Source organism: Cottoperca gobio, chromosome 21 (genome assembly GCF_900634415.1).
Source record: "Cottoperca gobio chromosome 21, fCotGob3.1, whole genome shotgun sequence".
NCBI classification, from domain to species: domain Eukaryota; kingdom Metazoa; phylum Chordata; class Actinopteri; order Perciformes; family Bovichtidae; genus Cottoperca; species Cottoperca gobio.
In genome coordinates, this window is record NC_041375.1 from 17,688,710 (window position 1) to 17,713,622 (window position 24,913).

At 39.5% G+C, this 24,913-nt stretch overlaps 2 protein-coding genes across 5 annotated transcripts; both read left to right on the forward strand.

The window, feature by feature from the left end:
- The first annotated feature begins 3,438 nt into the window (after positions 1-3,438).
- On the forward strand, positions 3,439-5,928 carry atp5mc3a (ATP synthase membrane subunit c locus 3a). Of its 2 annotated transcripts, none has more exons than XM_029459786.1 (5): positions 3,439-3,496; positions 3,694-3,788; positions 4,543-4,617; positions 5,060-5,250; positions 5,354-5,928. In XM_029459786.1, the coding sequence occupies exons 2-5, from the start codon at positions 3,750-3,752 to the stop codon at positions 5,466-5,468; spliced, it is 420 nt and encodes a 139-aa protein (XP_029315646.1). In that variant the 5' UTR covers positions 3,439-3,496; positions 3,694-3,749; the 3' UTR covers positions 5,469-5,928. The 2 variants fall into 2 exon arrangements, with proteins under 2 accessions (XP_029315646.1, XP_029315647.1); XM_029459787.1 differs by having other exon boundaries at positions 3,489-3,584.
- Positions 5,929-7,348: 1,420 nt separating this feature from the next.
- On the forward strand, positions 7,349-24,662 carry atf2 (activating transcription factor 2). 3 transcript variants are annotated; one of them, XM_029459354.1, is made up of 12 exons: positions 7,349-7,424; positions 8,073-8,144; positions 8,327-8,423; positions 8,508-8,626; positions 8,721-8,849; positions 9,546-9,724; positions 11,217-11,331; positions 13,099-13,191; positions 16,141-16,374; positions 17,128-17,334; positions 19,881-19,986; positions 22,754-24,662. In XM_029459354.1, the coding sequence occupies exons 2-12, from the start codon at positions 8,097-8,099 to the stop codon at positions 22,933-22,935; spliced, it is 1,509 nt and encodes a 502-aa protein (XP_029315214.1). In that variant the 5' UTR covers positions 7,349-7,424; positions 8,073-8,096; the 3' UTR covers positions 22,936-24,662. The 3 variants fall into 3 exon arrangements, with proteins under 3 accessions (XP_029315214.1, XP_029315217.1, XP_029315215.1); XM_029459355.1 differs by lacking the exon at positions 7,349-7,424 and adding an exon at positions 7,446-7,509; XM_029459357.1 differs by lacking the exon at positions 13,099-13,191.
- Positions 24,663-24,913: the final 251 nt, after the last annotated feature.

Sequence of the window (24,913 nt, forward strand, 5' to 3'; positions counted from 1 at the left end):
CTATGGGATACTTAATGAGATGTATATTAAGAACGGAAAATATTATGCTCTGGTTAAATCTATGTTTCTCATCTCTTGTGTGCAGCTACCATGACCCCGGCAACAAAGGCTATGATTACATTAGACCCTATTGCACCCTCTGCTGGACCTTTATGGAAGTGACCTTATTCTGGGTTGCGACCATATAGAGTCGGTGGTAATGTCCAAACTATTCTTAGTTTCAGGCTGAACTGTGCATATCATGATGCAATAACAGGTTTGTGACTTCATGATACAATAATTACTGGACACGAGCATACATAACGTAGTTTTGCCAGATTTTGTGACGTTTTTAGAAGTTTGGATTTGAGCCTTGCTCAGGTTATTGAATAATAGAATAGGGGAGAATATGATGTGATACAACAAAGTATGATAGAATACAACAGAATAGAATACAACATAATAGAATACAATAGAGTACATTATAATAGAACAGAATATGAACACAACAGACTCAGAATATAATAGAACATTATATAAAATAATTATAGAATCGGACAGGAGAGAACAGGAGAACGGAACGGGGATATAATAACTGGTATGTTGGTGATTTTTAATGCAATGCCTTCTTTTTCTACATGTCTGGTTCTTATATGACCTACTGACTGTTTGAATCTGTTTCTTCACGTTGGCTGTAAAGTTGAAATGATCATACCTGAGGAGCCACTGAGACATTCCTCTCTTAAAGCCAGCATGCAGCAAAGGCAGACTCCCTGTGCTCATTACCTTTCCATCACAGACCAGCTGCTGTGGAGTCATTCATCACGATTACAAATCCGTCCCGGTGTTGGTAGCCTACAGCTCCACCATCAGCCTGTGAGATGCACAGGCAAGACCCCGAGCCATCAGTCCCTCTGGGCAGAGTGTTAAATTCACACCACAACAGGTGATAGTAGTGGACAGCGGCAGGCAGCTTTTTGTTATGAGGGAAAAACTCATTTTGAAATACAGGCTGGAATCCTGCTTCCCCGCGCAGCCAGGATGGAGACTGTTTGACAAAAAGAAATAGGGTATTTCAGATGTGCTGGTGTCGCGTTAACTACAACATCAGAGTCCGCTTTATTGGCCAGGTACGAGTACACAAGCAAGGAATTTGAGTCTGGTTCTTTTTGTTGCTTTCATTGTACTTACACAGAAATACAATTTAAAACCAAGACGACAAAGCTGAACAAGAATAAACGTAAACAATTAGCTATTATATACATACAAGTAGGTAAAAATTAAATAAAACAATGAAGAACAACATACAATGTCTATAAGTCAGACATAAAGTAATATCATTATCACAATATCCTTAGAACACCTTTGAGACAAGGATTTCTCCTTCCAGCTACATTTTTAAACGACTGAGAAATGTGTCGCTGCACTCAAATGTACAGGAAAGGGAAGCACATTGTCTTTTATAAATTTGTTAGATAACCTTGTCTAAATTGCCATTATTTCCTGGTTTGACCCGCAGCCCAGAATTGACAGAACCTCGTTCCCACAGTAGAGCCAAGGTCTACTAAGAATGGATATCTTAATGTTAATGGTGACACCTTTACAGAGTTTTACTACGTCCTTCCGACAGAAATTCTTACAATAACAGTTTAATGTCTCATAATCAGACGTTTATATATATATTTTTTATTTATAAGTAGGTCATACAATACACTTTTATTATTAACACTCATTTATACATACAGATAGCAATGTGACTGAAGTCTGTTGGAACTTTTCTTAAGTTTGAGTTCAGCCAGTTGAAAGACTGTCGTGTGAATTCACCCCAAATGTACTACTTATTATGGTAAATAGAGATTTAAATAAATAAATAAAATAACTATAATATCCAAATGTTTGTCTTTGCGTAGCTTTAAAGTTGGAAAAATATTCTTATTCAACACTTTCTGACAATATCACATTTGGTATTCACATTGAAGCTATATATACATCTCTTGTTTGTTTTTTTAGTTGATCCAAAACAGACTCCTTGCTCATCCTGGGGCCCAGCCTCACAAAACAAACACATTATTTCCATTTGGGACTCTAAATTAATCTGCAGGGTTCCAGTTTGAAACCTCTGTGGAGTTATTTGCATTGCTACAGCACATAAACCCAAAGCTAAACATAACTAAGGCTGGATTACCAACCTGCCCCAGGGCCCCAGACACTCACGAGCCCCAGAGGTAAGAGATTCATTGTGTGTCAGATCATTTGTGGTAGTTTGGTGAATTGCAAATGTGCTTTGAAATATGCACCAGTAAAGCACAATTTGAAATTAAATGATCATTGTCATGAAGTATAAGGCTGCTGATTTCAAAAAGAGCGAAAAACAACAATCTAAAGGTTTGAATATAAAAAGAAAAGGGTCACAATTATTTACTTTACTTACTTTACTCACTCTGTTTTTGTATTTTGGTGCACTACTGAGTATTTACAGCAGTAGGACAGTATGGCGCAGAGGAATAAATATATATCACGCTTTTGCTACAAGACAATACTTGTGAGTACGATCAATTGATTTTTTAGTTTTGGTCTTTCATGCGATTGGTTGGCAATAAGAAAATATCACTTAACCTTGGTGGGTTAATCTGTTTTATCCTTAGCTCCTCCATTTATTTTCTCCTAAAATTGAAATATTTCCAACTTATGGTCAACATTGTAGCCAGACCGACAGGAGATGTCCCTCAATATACTTATGAATAATATAATTAAATGTAGTAAATGTTATTGTCCTTCTTAATTATATTTACACTATAAGGTGCATCAATCAACAAGCAAAGACAACTGTGTGAAGAAGAAAGTTTTTATTATTTGTATTGAACACACATTTAAGAACATATAAGATCCTGCAGAGAACATATACAATATAAACATTATCACATTTTTAAAAATAGGTGGATTCATGCATACATAAATAAACATTTATATTAATAGAACAAAAAAGTGATGAGAAAAATTATTTGAAGTGATTTATAAACTGAAAAAAGGGCTTACTATTTCTCCACTTGCTACAATGAATATGACATTTACCCATAACAATGATCATTTTAAGAATATCGGAAATAGATTAGTTTAAATTAGACATATATTTAAAAACAAAAGTTAGAAAGGTCAAAAGTTTACCTTTTAAGTGATAACGTATTTAAGTGATAATATATTTTTGAGAAGAATATGCACTATTTCACCTGTCACATTACAAAAGGTACAAGGGTCCACTTTTATTTGAAAGAATAAATAAATAAAAGTTCTGCAACCTGGTAAATCTTATTAATTATTTGTTTTAATTCGTGATTTTGACCTTTGAGGAAATAATCCCTTTTCTCAGAGAGCGTCAGACCGTAAACACCGATTGCTGTTGCGATCATGTTCAATAAAGTTTCTGTGAAATGACCTTCTTCTGTATTCATCCGGGGTATCTACAAACGTCATATTGGGCATGCGCACTCTTCCACTGTTGATTTGTCCTCTGCAGTCGGTAAGTGTGTAGTGGCAGATTGAATGAGAAGCCTATCTCTATAAATCCCTTTTCATCCTCTCTTTTAACTGCACATTGAAGTGCAAAAGTGAGGATAGCATGCATAATGGATGTGAATGTACATATGAATGGCGTTATTTTCTTTGTGGAGCATTTTTACACCCGTTTGACCTTACTTGTCTTCGGTCTTCTTACAGAGACCCGGGCTTCATCCAGATTTGACCAAACCGGTTAAAAACACCTACAACAGAAAATGTACGCCTGTGCAAAGTTCGTCTCCACGCCGGCGCTGGTGAGTTTATTGTCTTTTCATTTTGTGAATTTGAATCCTGCTGTCTTAATTTCACGGATATTTCTGGTGGGCCTGAACTTGACAGCGACTGACTGACGAGGGTATATGCAGTCTAGGCCAACAAGCTAGGTAGCTAATGCTACAGCACAGAATGAATGCAAGACTTTTTAAACGGTGGCAGTGTGGTCCTAATATTGATGAATGTATGGCATTAGTGAATGCAAGGTATCCTACAAAAACTGCCTCTGACTTTGCTTTAGCTTGTAGCGGACATTTTCAGTAATGGCCGTTAGCTAAGGTCATTACAAGGCTCTGCTAGCTGAATTTAGTGCAATCTTAACCTAAGTATTCATAAACTGGGATGTGAAATTGATGAGCAGACTATCTCCTTGTGTATTTGGTCATTGATTGCTCCCAAATAGATGCAGCCTGGGTTTTTAATCCATTCTCCAAGGTCATATTTCTGTTTTCTAGTAGCTCTAGCAGGCTAGGTAGTCTAAATTACAACAAGACAATGTGTCAGTAAGCTTGCTATTGATGTTTATTGTAGTTTGCCAACGCAGTGATTTACTAGCTCATGCTATACTCTTACATCATAAAATGCCACAGGTCATATGGTGTGCACTGCTGTGATTGACTGACATTCAAGGTGCTCAGGCTGTTAATAGCTACCAACAATATGTTACATGTCTTATTGAGCTTATGTGTGTGTTTTAATTAAAGTTGCTTTTGTGTGTGTGTGTTGTTGTTGCAGGTCCGTGCTGGTTCCCGGGCTCTTTACAGACCCCTCTCTGCCTCTGTGCTGTCCAGGCCTGAGCTCAAAACAGAGGTATGAAGAAATACAGGCTTTCTGCTGGGACTGCAACTTGTCGTTCTGCATTCGTTGTTGTCAACTTGGTTGACTGATTGCTTTTAGTCATTTACTCTATGAAGTAATGGAAATAATTTCAAATGTTTAGACCCCAATGTAACGGTTTCAATATTATCCGACCCAAATCATTGTCCAACTGAGTGTATTTGAAAACAAAGCAAATTGGGAAATAATTTGCACTGTGATGGTTAACATCAAAGATATTCAGGTCTTGGTGCTTGACACACTTATTAAATTATCATGAAAACTTTCATTTTTAATCATTGTTGCTTAATCAATTATTCCTATCACTAATATTTGTTTTAGCATTGTTTCATAAGTGAACTAACTGCATTCTCATATCTCATGGCATTGGTTTTAAATGGGAAAGTTAACAGTATTTTGTCTTTTCTTGCTCCAGAGCGGTGTTGCTGTGATGCCACAGAGCCCCCTCACTCAGGTCATACTGAGGGGCTTCCAGACCAGCGCTATCAGCAGGGACATTGACACCGCTGCCAAGTTCATCGGAGCTGGAGCTGCCACAGTCGGAGTAGCAGGATCCGGAGCTGGAATTGGGACTGTGTTCGGCAGTCTCATTATTGGCTATGCTAGGTTTGTTCTTGCCTGAAAATATTGAAATTCACTTGATTAATAGATTTCTGGTGCTTGCTTTGTTGTTTCCATTGATGCATTGATGGTTTGATCTTGTTTGCAGGAACCCATCTCTGAAGCAGCAGCTGTTCTCATATGCCATCTTGGGATTTGCTCTGTCTGAAGCCATGGGACTTTTCTGTTTGATGGTCGCTTTCCTTATCCTGTTTGCAATGTAAAACTCTGCTGTCATACTACACTTTCATTACAGATGTGACTACATATTTTATTGTGGCTACCAAAATTGTTCCGTGTTGGTGTCATGGAAATGTACATTTTCAAGTCTTTCAGATACTGTTGAAATACGCAAAGCATGTATTGTACAAATGTAAGAAATTACGTCATTAAAATACATGTTTTTGACTATTTAACCATGGGGGTAACTCTTATATCTGGAATATCATGCTAGCAAATCAGAAGGCAGTCTGCTTTCTTGACTGCCATCTTTTCAGTGAAGCAGCTGCTTAGACTTGCCATTATTCAGCCTTGTTTTCTCAGCACATCACATGCAAGCTTTTTGGGGTCCACCTTAATGATTTCTTGGTTCAGATGCAGTTGTATAGTACTGTATTTAGGCAGCACGTCAGTGCTTGCTTTTGTAAATGGAATTAAATAAATCTAGATGATTTAATTAAAGTATATAATGGGTTTTTACTTTTTTGAATGTCATGAATGAAAATCTTTTTAAACAAAAATACCCGATTGTAGTCATCAGACCTTTTTGTCATGCAAGCTGCTCAGATTGGACTGAAGTAGTTAAAACAAATAAGAAAATTAATAAATAAATAAAAATCGGTTTTAGTAACTGGTAACTTAAACTCACTTGTTAAGGACTTAATTCATTGTAAATTGAGTATATTTAGGTTTTGATGTTCGCTGTGGTTACTGGTGTTGGTATTTTTGTTTTTATATACTAAATGATTTAACAAACAAGGATGAATACATTACAAATGATGACAACCCCAACCTGGCACATTTAAAACAAAATCAAAATATAAAATAAGCCTGTGTAGTTCAGGATACTAGATGAAACTGAAAGCTAACCGTTATGTACTGGTATATAATTATGTAATAAGCGTTCTGAAAACAAAAGATAAATCCCTCTGTCCTAGTAGTCTAACTTAGGTACTAAATAAATAACCCTCAATCAGGGACGCTAACACAGGCCTCCAAAATATATTATGTAAATGATATATATATCAACTTTCAGAAGCTTCAAGGTGCACTTAAACCAAACTATCAAGATGTATGCAACTTACATAACTTTAGGTGATGTGGCATCTTAAAGCCTCCAGAACTTTATTTTCAAAAACTATTTGAGAAGTTTTTACCAACTTTATTGAGATAGTTATACAACACGTTTACAACACCCTCCAGGGGGACTAAAGGCCCAAAATTAAAAGGTTAAATAAATATCTTGTAAAGCTTACAGTGGTGTACATTATATGCATAACATATGCGGTTTAACAGTTTTTTGATATAGAGGAAGTGTATTGTTTGATGTGGACAGTCAGCTCTAAAAACAAAAGTGTGACTTATTACTAAAGAAATTGGATTTGCGAAAATTGTGAGAATTTTGTCAAAATCAAGCAAATTAATCAAATAGAACTGCAAAGAGAGATAAAGCTTTATTGAACAACACATGTACAAACAATAAGGCAGGTTTAACACAGTATTTAAATCATTATGCATCTGAGAGTAGTAAAATATATCTAAAATAATGCAATTTAAAAAACCAAAAGTGTATACAATTGTAAATGATAAAAAATAAACGATACAATACATACATATAGATGGTCTGCAATATAAATTAAAGGTTAGTGCATTCAAACTCTATAAATGTGTACATTCTTACACCTCTTAGCAGTTATTTTCAGATTTTAAACTCATCAGTGGATTTAATGATCAGTTATTTCATACAATTCATCTAGATATAAGAAAGTGCATAACTGTTTTGTCTTTTTGAATAAGTCAATCACCAATTACATTACTAAAGAAAGGGGAAAAGTAGCTTAAAAAGTGCATGACAGATCCTGGCGCTGTCCGACTGTACAGTTCACGGAAGAGCCCGAGCTGCTCTCGCGATATTTGAGTACAGACGTGGGGTTTTGGAAATCAAGGGTTGTGGCTGAGGGGTAAGTGACCATTTAAACTGATAGCGAATGGGTACAAAGCTGTACAAAGGCATCAATTCTGGCACTGCGAGGGACTTGTGCTCCGGTACAATGAAACGACCTCGAAACAAACGTTGACATTTCCTCTGTTGACAGAGACATTGAAGTCTAAACATGGCGACGGTTGTATGTTAACGCAGGGCTCGGTTTATTGCATGGAAGCGACGGGAGTAGATAATCTTACCTTGTAATAACGTTATTGGTTTTTGCGTCGCGCCTTTTTGTGATATTTTACAACGTAAATCTGTAAACGTGTGAGCGTGGGGATAGTTCAGGGTGTCCTCCTCAGCAGGACTAAAAGAAACGTACCGTGTTTTGTGATGACACTGAGGTGTAAACAACCAAAGCATCCGCCCATCATCGATATGCTTTGTCCACATTTCTAGCTGTCCTCTCTCAGGACTTTCACCTGAGCAGTGCCACTCTATTAGTCACACATTATCCAATATCAAGTCAGTACATCTGCTGAAATCAATGTTTGCTATAGCCACAATGTTTATTCTACAACTTGAATTACCCATAGTCTTATAACAGTTAACCCTGACATTAATGCACATCTTTAGGTTTGATATTTAACTCCTGCTTGTGCTTTTTCCTGTTTTATTTCAGGTGATATAACAGGAATCCCTTAATATGAGTGATGATAAACCTTTCCAATGTACTGCTCCTGGCTGTGGACAGGTAAGCAATCTCTGTTACCACACATGTCACTTTAAGTCACTGTTTCAAATGACCCTGTATGTACTAATAATTATTATTACAAACCCATTGCAACTAATAGAAGACACGCAACACGATGTGTGTTGGTGTTGCAAACCTTATCCATCCTGTTGCATTGTTCTGTCTGTTTTCACCGTTCATAGAGATTTACAAATGAGGATCACTTGGCTGTCCACAAACACAAACATGAGATGACCCTGAAGTTTGGCCCAGCGAGGAATGACAGTGTCATCATTGCTGGTAGGTGCTACTGAAGTCCAGATATTTTTGATGTAATTGATGCTACATTACAGTCTTTGTACCGAAAGCTTTCCTCCATTGCAGACCAAACACCGACACCTACCCGCTTTTTGAAGAACTGCGAAGAAGTTGGACTCTTCAATGAACTTGCAAGCCCGTTTGACCATGACTTCAAAAAAGCAACTGAAGATGACATTAAAAAGGTTGTTCGTGTTGTCAAACTTCTGTTTGTCCCAGATAAACATTGATATCACTGATTTGTCTTATTGAGATGATTCGTTCTTTTCTCTCCTGTAGTTACCATTGGATTTGTCACCTCTTGCAACGCCCATCATGCGCAACAAAACAGAGGAACCCACAGCTATGGAGGAACATCGAGACAGCCCTCTGCCTCACCCCGAATCTACTACGAATGATGACGTGAAGGTAAGGCCTCTGAATTAGCCATTTCTAGTATTTGTGCTAATCAAAGAGAGTTTACAAGACTGTCATGAAAAGTGAATAACCTGCTGTTCTCCTGCTTCCATGTTTTTGTAACTTACTCTGGAATGAATTTTAATTTGATAAGAGATCAAATTATTTTCTTGTTTAAATTTGGCTTCGTGTCAACTGTCAAGATAAAACTTCCATTCATGAACAATTGCTAACAGTACTGCGCAACGTTATTACCATTGAAAAATGAATTGGAGATATAAGATGACTTAAACTAAGAAGCTTATTTTTCCCACCATTGTTTAGTCTCTTTTTTTCCATGTATTGAGAAGAATACTACAGACGGTATTGCTGCCACGGCAGAAAGAGAAAAGACCCGATCAGTATCGCGTTAAAACGTGAAAAGCTTCTTATAGCAAGTTATTTTCACGTTATTACGGCATACAAACTTGATAACGTAACAAGATAAGTTTGTATGTTGTAATAACGTAAATAAATCTTGTTATAACAATAAACCTTTCGCGTTAACAGTGACATTGATCCGTGTTTGTTATTCTGGCATGGCAGCGATACACTTCTGCTGATTACAGTGACATTACAGCCTTCATTCTATCTTAAGAAGTTATTTCCTTAACGATCTGGTGTTCTTAAAATACGTCCTGCAGCTAAGGTCTTGTATGATGTTTACAGGATATATCTTTGCAGCCAGCTTCACTGCCAACATCCACTATAGTCCATCCAGCATCCCTCCAAGTTCCCAATGTACTTCTAGCAACCTCAGAGGCTAATGTTGTAATACAGCAAGATCTCCCATCACCAACATCTAGCTCTGTTATTACCCAAGTCCCATCCACTAATAGGCCTATAGTGTAAGTAACTCAGAACGTCCATTTATTTGAAATCGTAGTTTCCTTAAGTCATCTTTTTATTTTATTATTTATTTATAGTTGTGCTGTTTTGTCTTGGTGAGCTCATATTTCATGAGGCATGAATTTTGTTTTGTTTTGTTTTTTATTTGAACTCAAGAACAACATCAGCGTTGCTCAAATGTGGACTTAAAGCTCAATTTATAGCAGTGAAGCAGCAGCTAGCCAGAGCTAGGCGGATGAATGTTAATGAAATATCCATTATAATCATCAATCTATGACTAAAGTAAGTTTCACAGGTCAAAGTTGAGATAAATTGGTCTTATTTAAAAAATCTGTTTGAGCACTGATGTGTGCAGGGACACATGGCATGGATTATGATATTTACATTTAAATCTGTGTTTAGCGGAGTCTCCCAGTGATTAAAAAATAAAATCCAAACCCACTTCTTTGAAGGCACAATGAGTAGGGTTTTCCTAACGCACAACCTTTGGCCTCATACAAAAATAATCCGTCTCTATCCTCCCTTAAATCAAATCAAATCAAATCAAATTTATTTATATAGCCCAATATCACAAATTATACATTTGTCTCAGTGTGCTTTACAGACTGTACAGGTTACGACACCCTCTGTCCTTAGACCCTCGCATCGCACAAGGAAAAACTTCCTAAAAGAAACCCCACAATTAAAGGGGGAACAATGGAAGAAACCTCAGGGAGAGCAACTGAGGAGGGATCCCTCTCCCAGGACTGGACAGACGTGCAATAGATGTCGTGTGTACAGGATAAACAACATAGTACAAATACAACATTTGACAGAAATGATGTTGTGTTGAGACCCACTAGAAGTGTGTGTTAAAACGTAGCGACCAGGCGTCAGATCGTAAGTACGCATCCAAGAGGAAGCTACGAAAATGGCAGACACAGCTGGCGAAAAAAAAACGCAAATATACAGTATAGTGCAGCGAAGCGCCAAAGCTGACAGTTTGTTCCAAATGGAGAGTGAATTTGGGGTTGGCCTTTCACCCACTGGCGAGCGCCGTAACCCTTGTTGAGCCGGGGAGGAGGGGCCAGATCATAAGATCATACTCATTGTGCCTTTTAAGATGTTCTAGTGGTAAACATATGCTTCAAATTGAAACACATAGATAAAAATGTCCCTGTATTAAATTGCAGACACAGATGGTTTTGATGGAATGTGTTTGAGCAAACCAGAAGTCCATATCTGGGCAACACTGATGTCACTTATGGGGTCTAATGAAAGAATATGTGTTCTCATAATATTGCTTGAACCTGTTACGCAACAGGTGTATTTTTGAGTTTGATTTTGTTTTGATTCCACTTTATTTCCATAAGTTGTTGCCTGATTATGACATACTGTTAGTGTATTAGTAGCCACCCTTGTCTTTAATTTGTGACAGATTCTGTGCTGTGTGTTAACCACAAAGTTGTTTGTTATTTTCCTCACTGGGATTTCTTTTCTCTCCCCCTTCAGCCCGGTGTCTGCCACCTTCCCTGTGCTCTTACAGCTGGCTAACGGCCAGACCATGCCGGTTGCTATACCTGCGTCTATTACAAGCTCAAGTATACATATTCCAACTACAATCCCTGTGAGTGTGCTGCTGCTTGTTTTATATTAATGTTCTGTTTGCTTGAGTTAAAGCAGATTTTTTAAATTGAGAATTTGGTGACAATTGAATTCAAACTATCAGAGAAGTAAGAATGCATGCAGTGAACAAATGTCACTAACAAGTGTTTGTTTATGAAACAATCTCACTTTTAAGGACCATTTAGTGGCTGTTCTATCCCGCCACAAAGCTCCAGAACCAGCGGCGGTCCCTTTCCTCTACTGCCTTCACTGTAGCACATAACTTCATTTTTTCCACGCCAACACGTTTTGTACTTTCAGCATCGAGCCTTCGTCGGGGAGTTAGAAAAAGAAAAAGGTTTTGTACTTTGTAGATATTGTGCCACCAATTAAATCATCGAGAAATATTGTTTTAATGATTTTCTAGATAATCTAGTGGAACTGGGAGGACTACTGAATATAACATTGTTGATGTTGGATGCAAAAATGTTGTTGTGTCCCCACCAATGTTGAGACCAAACCTACAGCCGCTGAGTGAACCTCGATGTGAGACTGTGTTGAACTAACGTTCTGAAGCCGGGTGATTTCAGATTACTAGATTGTAGTCCAGCGTGTAGACTAACAACATCACTGGACCGGCGATTACTTGATGCCCTGTTGGTCACGAGTTCACTGTTTATACTCACGTTTGAAACGTACCAACAATTGCTCACTTCAGCAAAATTGAAGTCATCCCAGAAGTGACATTCAGACTACTCTTATGCTGTAGCGATACTCTAATGCCACATATCTTCTGTGCTCTACTTGAACTCAGGGACTATTTACAACTTTGGCACCTCATGTTTGGCAGTGAATTCAGAGCTGTAGCAGTTGAGAGAAGTAATGGACTTCAGAGTGCGACTGTGTGTCACTGTGGCAAAGACACAAGGTTTGGCTGAGGCACAGCGGGCTCCGGTCCAGATTACTTCACTGCTATTTGTCCTTGTACAATTAGAATCAACGCTCTTGATTTCTGGCAAAGCAGATAGATGACACTACTAATGTGTTTTGCAAACCAATTACGACTGCAACCCATGACAGTGTCTCATATAGGAAATGTGTTGTAAATGAAGGTCTTGGTGGTGTTTTGTTTTTAGCATCTCCCCCATGTGGAAGCTTGTCTTGTTGTTCACTGTAGTCCTGATTGTCTGTGTGGAACACTGAGCAGCAGATGATTATCTCCTGATAGCAGCACAGCAGGGGAAAAAAACTCTCTCTTCCCCAGTCTGTGGGGATTGGGAAAGCCGTTGACAAGTAAAGGAGGGCAAAAGTAGATGGAGAACATGAGCCACCAGTGGGCCTCCCTTTCACTCGATCATCTTCCCCCCCCGCCCCTCTTCTCCTCTCTTTCTCTCTCTCTCCAGCTCTCCCCACCTCCCTCTGTCTCATTGTCGGCGGTTGTGAGAGAAGGCCTGGCTCTGGCCTTCCGACTCGTGTCTCTCCATCCTCTCCTCAGCTTCCCTGCCCATATGCTCTCACGCAGGCAGGCGGAGGTTCATTAACGTGCATACTGCATCTCGATGTGGCGCTGCCTCTACAAAATAACAGGCCATCCAACCTAATGAGGCTGAGATATGAGGACGCTCTGAGAGCCTGTGTGTGTGTGTGTGTGTGTGTGTGTGTGTGTGTGTGTGTGTGTGTGTGTGTGTGTGTGTGTGTGTGTTTGTGCTGTGTGGGAGCGCCGCCTGCCTTTTAACAGCCGAAGACACATTTTCTCTGTGCTGATCTGTCTCTGTGTCTCTGCCGTCAGCTTGTCAGACCTGTCACCATAGCGCCTAACGTCCCCGGGATCCCAGGACCTCCCTCGCCACAGCCACAGCCCGCCCAATCAGAAGCAAAGCTGGTATTAATTATCTCTTCTTTTACATCCAATATAATTTCCATGTTGAGTCTGTTATTTCACATCTGAGAGAGATAATAAAGCGAAAGTAATGAGGGAGCTTGACGGTACTCGACCTTTCTTTGACCGGATGAGGGCGCTAGTGACAGGTTGGATCTGAAGTGTTCCAATAACTGTGTCGTTACATTTTTATTATTAAACGCCTTTCATCAATTTACTTTTCCTCTGGATTTTACTATTTAATATTTATTTGAAAATTGATTACTTTTTACTTTATAGAGCTGCAACAATTAGTTGATTAACCCATAAGTAGTAAAATAATTAAATAATTATTTTAGTCATAGTAGATTTTCTGGTTCTAGTTTCTATAATAATAATAATAATAATATTAATAAGAATGATTATAATAATAACTGTATTTTTATAGCATATTTCATGCAAAGATGCAGCCCAAAGCACAAAACAGGATTTTAAACAATGAGAATAAATAAAACGTTTGTATGTGAGGATTCGCTCCAAACATGATGGTAAACTGACTATCTTTCGTTTTTGGGGCATTTTCAGGCACAAACGTCGGCTCTGACTCGAGAATGAACTGATTAGATTTTGGAGGTCAAAGGTCAAGGTCACTGTGACCTCACAAAACTCGTTTTTGGCCATAAATTAAGAATTTAGAATTTAGAAGTGCAACTTTACTGGTTAGTGGAAGAATGCTGTACAGCCGTGAGGCGGTAGTTCTAGTTCACTATTTTGTGACATTTTCTAGACAAAATGATTAATCAATGTGTGTGAAAATAATAATAATGGTCATAGTAGTCTTGTAACTCGGTCCTCCTGTTTACAAAGTGACAGTTGAAGGGCGGGGATACGAAGTGTTGAGAGGGAGATCAGTGGCAATGTGATGAAGCACGGATCACAGAACCTGTAAGTGTTCGCAGCATGCTCTGCCTGTGGAAATTAACAGATAAACTGCAGAGATGAAGTGTGTGTGTGTGTGTGTGTGTGTGTGTGTGTGTGTGTTGGGAGGGAAGGATTGATCCTGACTGCCGATGAAGGAGTGAGGAGAGGGGGAGTGGAAGAGGTTGTCGGGGATCACGGGGTACGGAGATGACAAACGCAGAGACAGCGTTGTGCTCAGCACGGCGTCACCGGGGCCAACCGGAGGGGGGCTACCAGCGAGAGCCAGCTGGGGGCATCCTGGCACACGCTCAGCGAGGCACATTAAGTCGGCCTCACCCTGCATGGAACCTTTTGTTCAGCAGAATCCTGCCTGACCTGCACCCCCCCCCCTCTCACTCCCGGCGCCTCCCACCGCACTCAGCTCATCAGCAAACACCTAATGAGCCCGCGTCAAGAAAACAGACCCCCGCTCAACCTGCCTGCTCCCCGCCCCCACCCGGCTCTCGGGGGGCGCAGAGACGGCACTTTACAAGGACTGATGATGCTGCAAAGACCACAATAATGATAATTAACTTGCTGAATTTAGAAGATTATGCTGTTAATTAGTTGCAAAATAAAGATAAGTAATATAGTAGCAGATGGTTGAATAACACCCATGAGATGGAGGGTTATTACACTGATGAGGTTTCCATGGCAGAGATGAAATATGAATCTGACTGGCTTTTCCCTCTTTCTATGGGCCATTCCAAGAGAATAATATCTTTTTTCTGCCAGAAGAGCTTCTGGAAGGGTATTACACGATAAACTAATTTGGTAGATAGATTGGTCTGGCAAAGGTAGTTGTTAGAATAATGCGGTCCTCTGTTTTCTCATGTAAATGTATTCCCTCTCACTTTGTTATTGCCTCGAAAGGCTCATTCACTTTCACCTTGTTTGCTCAGTGTTTGATACTAGAGGAATTGGCCTGTGAATCATGGACACCAATCTGCGGAGAAATAGTTTCTGTGAATGTGCCGTGTTTCGGTGTGGCATATGCAGTCAATGTTAGGAAAATAAATTCAGAAAAACTCAGTTTTACAGATCAGATTAAATGAACTAGTGAACAAAATGACATGAGAGTTAGTCGGTTAACTTCTTTAGACAAGGATAGCCCTTGATAACAACCTAAACGTGCGAAATGCACGTGAGGAGCCGTGTTGCATGCGTCGTCAGACATTTCAATACCATGTGTCTTTGAAAAGGTATTTAAATTCTACTTTTTAAAAGTAGTTTAGTTTTAGTTTTTTTTACTATTTCAGAATTTCTTCACGGATTCAGTTTTTCTGGATTTATTAGATTTTTATCCTATTTTATAACATTAATTTTGGGGGGAAATGGAATACCTAAGTACTTGTAGAAGGAGGATATTTCACACAATCTAATATCTAGCCCTGATAATCTTTAGGTACAACATTCTTCAACTTCAAACATTTTCATAGGCAATTGAGAGTTATTTTAATTTTTTTGCCATGAATCAGTGGCTTGGCACCAGCTTCACAAATGTGCATTTCAACAAGTTACAGAAAGTCTCACAGACGGTTGAATGTGTTAGAGTTTATCTGAAGAAACCTGAGCTATGATTTCAGCTTGTGGATTTACTGTGCTGCCAGACGTGTCTAATTAAAGTGTTTCAGTTAGAATTAAATATTGATTTTTAGATAGTTTTAGTTTTAATAAAAAATATTTACGTTTCTTGTGTTTGATTTGAAATAACAATTCAGATTTTTTTTATCATCTTAATTATAAAAAACTTGTTTGTTTGTAGATTAATTGCATAAAATGGTGAAAATCATAAAGATATTGCGTTACAACTTGCAAACTCGTAACTCCAAAAGTGTTATACGGTATAGGTATACATGTGTAGTCTTATTTGTTTTAATATATTGAATTTTAAATATTAAGAAAATGGTCTACTGTCAGCATCACCTCCCATGAATACAATTGTCTTCTCGTCCCATTTATTTCTATGAACATTTGATGACTGTTTTCTCCCGTGCTGAATTCTCTTCCCAGAAACTGAACGCCACGTTAAGCCTGCAGCTTCCTCAGGTGACCAATGGAAACTGTGGTGAAGTCCAGAGCAACGGCGTAACACACACTGCTGGTCCCCCTTCTCCTGCGCCGGCACCTCCAACCGCAGCCCCGATCGCGGTCCTAACTCCTGCTCCGGCTCCTCACCTGCACACGACTGAGGAGCCTACTCCCCTCTCCCTGCAGCAGCCAGCCACCTCCACCACAGAGACACCTGTAAGTATCCTGCAGTGTAGAGACAAACTTCTGCTGTTTCAACAGACATGTATTTCTATTTCATTTGTTCCTTATGAGACGGTGTTGTCACGAGACGAGCGCTCTGTGTACAGTAGGGGCGCATGTTGAACTGTACCTCTCATATCAAGTACCGAAAGATGGCATCAAGTGTCTGGTCAGATTTGTAATCTTTGCATACATTTCCTTTGTTCTGATTTTAAATTAAAAACAAATTCCAGTTGTACTAATTAAGCCAAAGTTCTTGTACAGCTGTTTTTAGAAAACATTTTGAGACCTGAAAATATGTTTATATAAGTATGGCATCACAAAAAGTATGTTTTTGCTGTACCGATAAAGTATTTTATCAACAGAAGTATCAAAAATGTTCAAACAACGCCCAGCCAGATGTACTATAGATACATCAGCGTGCTATTATCTTTTAACACAACAGCATAATATGTCAGCTGTTTCAACATGATGTTAAAATGACCTGGAACTGGATTTGATTGTTACATCTTTCTGTGTGTCAAACTGACATGTCAAATGTGTTACTTGGTGAAATGACTGTCCTGTTCATCATGTTAGTGCAGAATGTGACGAGCGACAGTAACGTCAGTGTTTTAACCACCTCAGTTCAGTCACTCAGTAGTACGCCATCTTCAGTGCTGCACAATGATGTCAGCGGCACGTTACGGATGTGGTTGTGTTTTTCCTCTTCCACTTATGCTTTTCATTATTATAATTATTGTTCAGGCTTCCCCAGCGCCCCCTGCGCAAAACCCCCCGAGCACAGGGGGTCGCCGGCGCAGAAACACAAGTGAAAACCCGGATGAGAAGCGACGCAAGTTCCTGGAGCGTAACAGGGCCGCGGCCTCTCGCTGCAGGCAGAAGAGGAAAGTGTGGGTGCAGTCTCTGGAGAAGAAGTCTGACGACCTCAACTCCGTGAACGGAACACTACAGGTGCTCTTTAGCTTTCCCCCTCAGCTTCTGCATGTAACAACAGCTACTTCATCTGTCTTTGTTTTTGTCCTTCTATCAATGTGTCAGTTTGTGTATGTTTTGCATGCATGCGTATGTCTGTTTATCACCATGTGCTGTTGGTGTAAGCGTGTGTACGCAGACTTTTCCCTTCTGTGGTGATGAAGTCATTAAAGCCGATTAAGAAGAGCTGCCGTGTGACAGCAGCGGTGTGTGTGAGCCCTTTACATCGATATGTCCCTGTCAATAAAGATGTATCCTCCAGATGTCAGCCGCGCACAAGCGTGTCTTCGCTTCTGTCTCGGCAGTTTACTGAATGGCCTCAAAAATCTCCTAGGGAAAGGTGTCTTTTTGAACCTTCATTTTGCTGGAAGCAATTAGGATCTGATGCTGACAAGTTCGAAACAGTTCATGTATCTGCTGTCTCTGTTGATAAGTGTGAGTCGGGGGTGCGGCACATCGGTGTTCCAGACAATTAAATGAGATGTGTGTTTATTTGCTCACTGTCTTATTTTTCTATGAAAGCAGAGTAAGTTGTAGAAGGTGGAGGAGGGGATAGACAACAATATAAAGAAATGTGTTTGAAAACAAGACATCACCAGTTGTCATGAGTGTGCTTTTTGAGACTGTATTTAAATATACATGTAGACGGAAAGGGGAAGGGTCGGTGAGTCAGTGGATGGGGTTATAAGCGGAGCATCGCTGTTACCTACAAAGAAGGGAACAACATGTGGCGGAGAATAAAAAGGCGCTTTATATGAAGGCATTAATCAGCAGTGCAGTTTTTGTTAAAACCCCCATGCTGGCATGGCCCAGCTGATCAGTGAAACTGCCTCTAATGATGCACAATTATTTTAACATCATCCTTAACTGGCTTTTTAATGAGGTGTCAGACCAGGCAGTTCACAGGGCTCCCAGCATCACCCAAGGCCTATTTGCTAAATTTCGATTATTTCACAAAGTTAGAAGCAGGTTTAACTCTTAAATATGCATTTTAGTCCGGTATGATGTAGTTTGACGAAACTGTGAATGGCAGCATTACTGTCATGTCACTTTATTTTCTGGGTGAATGTGAACATTTTGTATTTTCACTGCTAAACTGTAAACAAAAAAAAAAAAGTTGAGTTTCTTTTACATCCAACTAATAAAGCCACATTTTGTAACGGATGTTAACATATCTTTTGTCTACAAAGCGATCTCCCGTGCTTCCCCCCCCTTGGTGGAGTGGAGGGAGCGTTTTAAAGGATCGTGTTTGTATTTGCTGTAAATGGCAGCGGTCATGGTGGAAGCGCAGTAAATATGGCTTTGGCTGCATGTGACGCTCCTTCCAGCTGTGTTTAAATCTGTCTTACAATAGCTCAGCCCTGCCAACACCAGCAAGACTAAACAGATGGAATCAAATAAATTGGCTGCTTTTAGACTAATAGATTAAGCCACGCATAGCCCTTTTAAAGGAGACGAGAAGGAGCTTAAATCTGCCATTGGGTGTTCTCCGTGCCCCTGGCTGCTCTAAATCCAGTTAAAGTCACCTTCAGCGTAATGTGGCCCTCTTTTTTACGACATGTAGAAATCCTCGGCTCCCCCGGGAGCTGTAACGACACAAGCGTGTAAATCTCAGCAGCATCCACAAAGTTGCACTGACAATCCGAACAGCTCACCTCTGACAAATGTGCTGGTCGGGCGCCAGTGAAGGCCCATAATTATTGTGCAGGAAAAATGTAAATGAAGACGCACTTTATTCTAAATTCATTCATTACGTTGTTATCGTCTTCACTGAGTCTTGTGGAGTTTATCTGCTGTAATGTAGTAGTCATGTAGGCTCACAGTACGAAGGAGGTCTTGAGAATTTATCCATTTGATCCCATTAATAACTGGCATTCAAATCACCCATGTTGGATAGGCAGCTTGGTGTACATACCGTAATGAGCATTTACTGCACATCTGCAGGTTTTGGGTTCAGACGAGAGCCAGGCCGATAAGTCAGCTGGGGCAGATATTTTCTTTTTGTAGATATGGCAGTGTCTGCTTAAATGTGGCGCCTAAAAGTAACGAGAACAGTGCTGAAATGCTAAAGATGTGTTTTGAGATGAGACAAGTGTCATCGTTACATAGTTTTTCCACCAGAAAGAGCACCAACATGTTTATTTTTAACTGTAAAGTGCACCGCTCAGTATACTGTAAAAACAAATATAAGTGCTGCTTATCGGTAAAAGTTGCGTTACATATGTTATGTGTTTAAGTAAAACTAAATACAAGTGGACAACTTTTGTAACTCTCCCATATAAGTATCAGAAATCTATTATTGGTCCGGCCTCTAGTTAAAACTTAAGGGTTAACACTTTATAATTAAATGAAAATCAATCATATTCTAATTGGCCAAAATCTGACTTATCTGGTTTTGTAAAATACTCTCACAGATTTAAAGTATCTGCACATGTCGTCTGTTTGCCTTCATGTTGTTATCTCACCGTATGCTCCAGAGTGACCATTTTTATTGAGTGCTGTTGTGTATCTCCTTTCTCTCAAAGAATGAAGTCACCCTGCTGAGAAACGAAGTGGCTCAGCTGAAGCAGCTTCTTCTGGCTCATAAAGATTGCCCTGTAACCGCCATGCAGAAGAAATCTGGCTATCACAGTGAGTAATGCTCCATTATTCTCAGCCCGAGGCTTCCAGAGAAACGCTTCTAAAATGAGCTCCAGCTAACCACTAGAAGGACATGTCTTACTTACGGCCAGAGAGAAAGAGCTATTGATGTATTAGATCAAGAAAAAAAAACTTTGCCAGAAGTTAAGATATTTCTACCCATCGTGGTTTCAGATGAATTCTTGCTTCCATTCATTGCCCAACTCTTCACGAGGCCACAGGTGGTAACCACAAGAAACCAATTGTCTCTTCCTCATTCGACACCAAAATAAACATTTGTCAGATGAAGCGGATGATGTTCAGAAACCAAATGCTTGAATTGTCAGGAAATGAAAAAGTTTTCTGAAACACGTGCAGGAAGGTAAAATGTAACTTCATACTACTTGCATACAACGATCATGAATATTTGAATACACGTTTGCGGCCTCTTCATTTAAATGTCCTGTTGTCAGGCAGGCACACTCCTCTCCGTGCCAGTTCTTGTTCATCACATGGTCTCATTTAAGAATTATATCACCAATATTTCTTCGTTTCCACAGACCGGGGTTCTGTCATTCGGATTTTCCGGTCATAACTCACCTTCCCTCACAGATGAGCCAGTATGCAACGGGAACAAGTGGCGCTCCAAGCCACTTCTCCACTGTGTTCTAAACGCCTCCGCTGACTTGTATTGACAATGATTGCCTCTGAAATGAGTCTATTAAAGCGGCAAGCTTGACAAGACTGCAGAGCATTCTCATTGCGGGGTGTCCACCAAGCTAGACTGTTCATTATGCATCCCTTATTGCTAACCATCCCACTGGCACACGTCATGTGCATTATGGGACTGATGGTTTCCAGGCTACAGTCGGCTGTCAGAGCCCGGTCTCATTTGGTGTCGTCTGGATTGTTTTTTTTTTTCTTGAAAGATCCGCAGATGAATTGGGTGATCTTTTTCATGTGTTTTGCTGAGGATGTCTGTCCCGTGTTTCTGGACCTTTGTGAAGGATGACATTTGGAGCGCTTTTCACCCTGTTTGGAGGATATAACCTCATGCAAATAGCCCAGTTCATCAGTTTGGCTCATGATGACAGGTGGGGTACATTGTAGACGAGCCAAGAAGGAAAGCTAACTAATGTGAGAATGAAAATAAATATATCCAGTGGTTCCCAACCTGTCTGAAGTACCTACACAGACCTATTTATCCAGTAGTTTCAACTAACTTTGTATCCATTACTTCTGGCTATATATTTAAGTTATATTCACTACTTTAAGTAGTAGAAAAGTTTGCTAAACGATCCAAAGGTTTGAGCTATTTCAACAATGTAGTCATTGTATTTACCTATTTGAACTGTTAGCTACAGTAAAACTAATGCATGATCTATTCCAGCCATGTATCCATTACTTTAGCTGAGTGTTTAGACGTCTAATTATAGTAGTTTTCAAGCATTTTCAAAATGCAAATTACAATATTTTTTAAATGAAATCATAATTCCTGTATTTTTCAAATGAGTTGAGCTGCCCCACAATCTTTCCACATGCCCCCTGGCAATTGCAATAAGTACACCCTGAGGCCCGAGTGCCCCTGGTTGGGAATCACTGAAGTAATCGATCTTGCTAATTAGCGAAGCACATTATTTGAGTCTGACTGATCTGTGGCCCTCACTCGTGTAAAGGCCTCATCAAACCCTTCATTTTCTCCGTGTTACATTTCCCGTAAGGCTACACGGCTCCCCAGGTCTGGTAATACCCTTCATCGTTCTGCCCAGGTGAAGCCATGGCAGGTGGGAGAAAATTACCCAGACTGCCCCACAAACAAGCCAGGACATGCTTTCACTTGGCACACAAAGCTGTCCATCTGCTTACAGCGAACCCCACTTCAGAAACCAAGAGAGCAGAGAGAAGCTCTGGCTGCCCTGAGAAGCACATTTCCTGAGCGTTATGATATATCCGACAGCCACCCCTTAATGTCGTTAGGAGTAATAATGCTCACTTGAACATGAAACAAAACCACCAAGATGATTTATTCCAAGGTTGACCTTCTGCATAGTAAAACAGCAAGGGAGTTTATAGCGCTTTGACATTCGCTTGCACTAAATCACACGGTCAGGTCCAGTCAAGAAGGCAGCTGAAGCCTCTAATGTGAAGACATTTGTATTGCACTTTAATTGCCTCTTCTTGCTATGGAATCTGTATTTAACATTCTCAAATCAAAACCCGGTCATTAATTACAAAGTGTCATAACAAGTGACTTCATATCATTAACAATATTAATTATCACTGTGCTCCTTATTCCTTACGAAACAGAGCATGAGAGTAGTCTTTTTTTTTTTTTTCGTCAGGATCCAATTAATTCAATGCAACTGCCTAACAGCTGGTGGCATTTCGACTCCAAGTCTTCCCTACTCTCAAGTGTGTGCATCATTAAAATCAGGTGCTGTAATCATCTGTCGCTGCAGTAGTTGGCAAGGTAACAAAAAACAAATGAGAATGCAGTTAGGGATGGGAAACACTGCCACATGCCCCAGAATGTAATGTACCCTTATGATGTGGGTTTAAATTGACATTGGAGCTTTAATTAAAGGAAGGGGTGCAGAAGTAGCATTATGGGGATTAATGAAACGGTTTGCATACACCACATGCAAATAGCTGTTTTACATCTGATTAGGCCTGCGTGACAATTCTTTCTCGATTTTGATATGCTACAGTTAAACAGCAATGTATGAAAATGTAAAGATTATAATGGAGCGGTTGTTTTTATTCATCTTTTCCAACACAGTCTCTGACAAAGACGAGAGCTGCGAGGACATGTCCATCCCCAGCAGCCCCCAGAACGAGGCCATCCAGCACAGCTCCGTCAGCACCTCCAACGGGGTCAGCTCCTCCTCCGCGACCCCGGCCGTCTCCGCCCCGTCCAGCGCCGCCACCACCTCATCGAGCCAGAGCACAGAGGAGACCTAGTCTCAGCCTTCAGGGAGTTGATCATCCCAAACTTTGCCCGAGCGTCAAACCTGGAGCGCTGTTGCCTCTTTCATCTCTGACAAACAGAGGAAAGGGATTCTCTCTCAGCTTCAGTTTGGACCGTGTTGTTGTTTTTTTGTTTTATTTAGTCTTCATCAGGTCTTTTGAAGTTTGATTATTGTCCTCCTTTCGCAATGCTTTTTGAAAATGCAAATGTTTTCTCTGGAAGACAAAAGAACAAGGCACTTTAGGTGTTAGGTGTAAAACCTATGATTCTTAAATGCTTTTGTATTTGTGTGATTTATTTATTAATCTTGTTTGTTTATTTTAAAAGCGATCAGCGAATTGTTAGAGACCTTACCAAAGTGTGTTGTGGGTCATTTGTAGTTCCCTTGTTTGTTTTTCATGAATTTTATAAGCACTATCTTTATGATGAAGTTACATAAAGAGCGGTCACTTTTTATCATAAATTGCTTTTCCAATTTTGCACATTTTGAGAGATGACGGGTTTACCTTTTTAGAGTTTGACAGCCCACATGTTAAGTACAGGCAGCTTTTTACACCTCGATTTGAATACTGTCACATTACACAAATGTAAATGGCTGAATCAGATTTTAAATTTGACAACTTTTCTGTGATTGAGATGTAGTCACATTGTGCAGTTGGAATGTTTGCGCTCACCTCTGCTTGTAAAAATAGTGTTGAGGAGGTGAGCCGGTTAGAAATGTGCTATTTCATTAACATTCCACGTGTAGTCTGATTGTTCCTGAAGCAGTGATTGTAGGATTGCAGTACCTTTTCCATTACTCAATCTGTGTGACGTTGACTTCATTCAGTGCCATTAATGTTTTTGTATAAATGACTTCCGTACATTTTTAACGCAGATTATCTTGAGTTGATAGCTGTTCTCTCAGATTAAGGGTCTCATGAACATAGTTTCTCAGTAAGGAAATATCTTGCTTTGTATACCGTCTTTGCTTTATAAGTGACTGTTTATGGCTTTAATGCAGAACACGTAAGGACATTATGTTGTTTTCATTATTGCAATTATCAATGACATTTTTAGAAAACATTGTAAATAACGCATTGAATGTGATCTTTCTAGGTGTTACGTACTTTGTTTTTATATAGAAGAGTCGGGCTTCAGTAGCTGAGCCCTGTTGATCACATGAACTCTGTTAGCAGTAGATCTTAACAATGTTTCAAACATTATAGGCCTCTTCCTGACTCGACTTGTCATGTGAAATGAAAGCGTTCAGATGGAATCACATAATGTATAATAGAGTAACAATACTACCGCCTGTAAGACTTGTGAGCATTTCATCATTGAAATAATAGTAGGAAGAAAATCACAGTCAATTTGCCTTTTCTCTTAGTCTGTACTAGCTTACTACTGTGTAGTTTTACGAGAAGCTGACACATTGTTTCCTTAAAGTACGATTCTTTATTTTATTTTACTGTTATGTGCTATTTGCATGAGATAATAATTCTCCGCGAGAATTTAACTGTTTATTCGGTAATGTCTCAGTCAGATAAAAATAAGTTTAAACAAGTTGTTTCAACTTGATTTGTGGCTCTAAGTTTATGAAAGCTTTGGTTTGTTTTACCTTTGGTTAACTGCTAAAGTGTAATATTGTGTTGAAAGTGTACTTGTAACTTGTGAAAGTTCTGTAAAGGAACATTTGAATTGATAAGTTGTTGTAATAAACCTTTTAATAACTCTTTAAAATCCAGCTTTGCTTCCATTTCTTTCTCCAGATAGAAAGAAACTCTGAATATGTGAATGGTCTAATAACAAATAAATGGCTGTACATTGTATTTATTAACAAAACGATGATAATGTCAAAAGTAGACAATCTTCGCTGTGCGCTTTACCAACAGTGTCTCTTTGTTTTCACTCAAAACCACTAAATTCATTTGAACTGAGGCTGCAGACACGTTGTCAAGCTGTTGCTGGTGCACAAAACATTTCTGTGGT

Excerpts from the sequence above, each read along its gene's own strand:
- atf2 (XM_029459354.1), top strand. The coding sequence starts at position 8,097 with ATGAGTGATGATAAACCTTTCCAATGTACTGCTCCTGGCTGTGGACAG. Across the intron at positions 8,145-8,326 it reads CTGCTCCTGGCTGTGGACAG|AGATTTACAAATGAGGATCA; the intron begins GTAAGCAATCTC and ends CACCGTTCATAG. Across the intron at positions 11,332-13,098 it reads ATATTCCAACTACAATCCCT|CTTGTCAGACCTGTCACCAT; the intron begins GTGAGTGTGCTG and ends CTCTGCCGTCAG.
- atp5mc3a (XM_029459786.1), top strand. The coding sequence starts at position 3,750 with ATGTACGCCTGTGCAAAGTTCGTCTCCACGCCGGCGCTG. Across the intron at positions 3,789-4,542 it reads TCGTCTCCACGCCGGCGCTG|GTCCGTGCTGGTTCCCGGGC; the intron begins GTGAGTTTATTG and ends TTGTTGTTGCAG. Across the intron at positions 5,251-5,353 it reads CTCATTATTGGCTATGCTAG|GAACCCATCTCTGAAGCAGC; the intron begins GTTTGTTCTTGC and ends TCTTGTTTGCAG.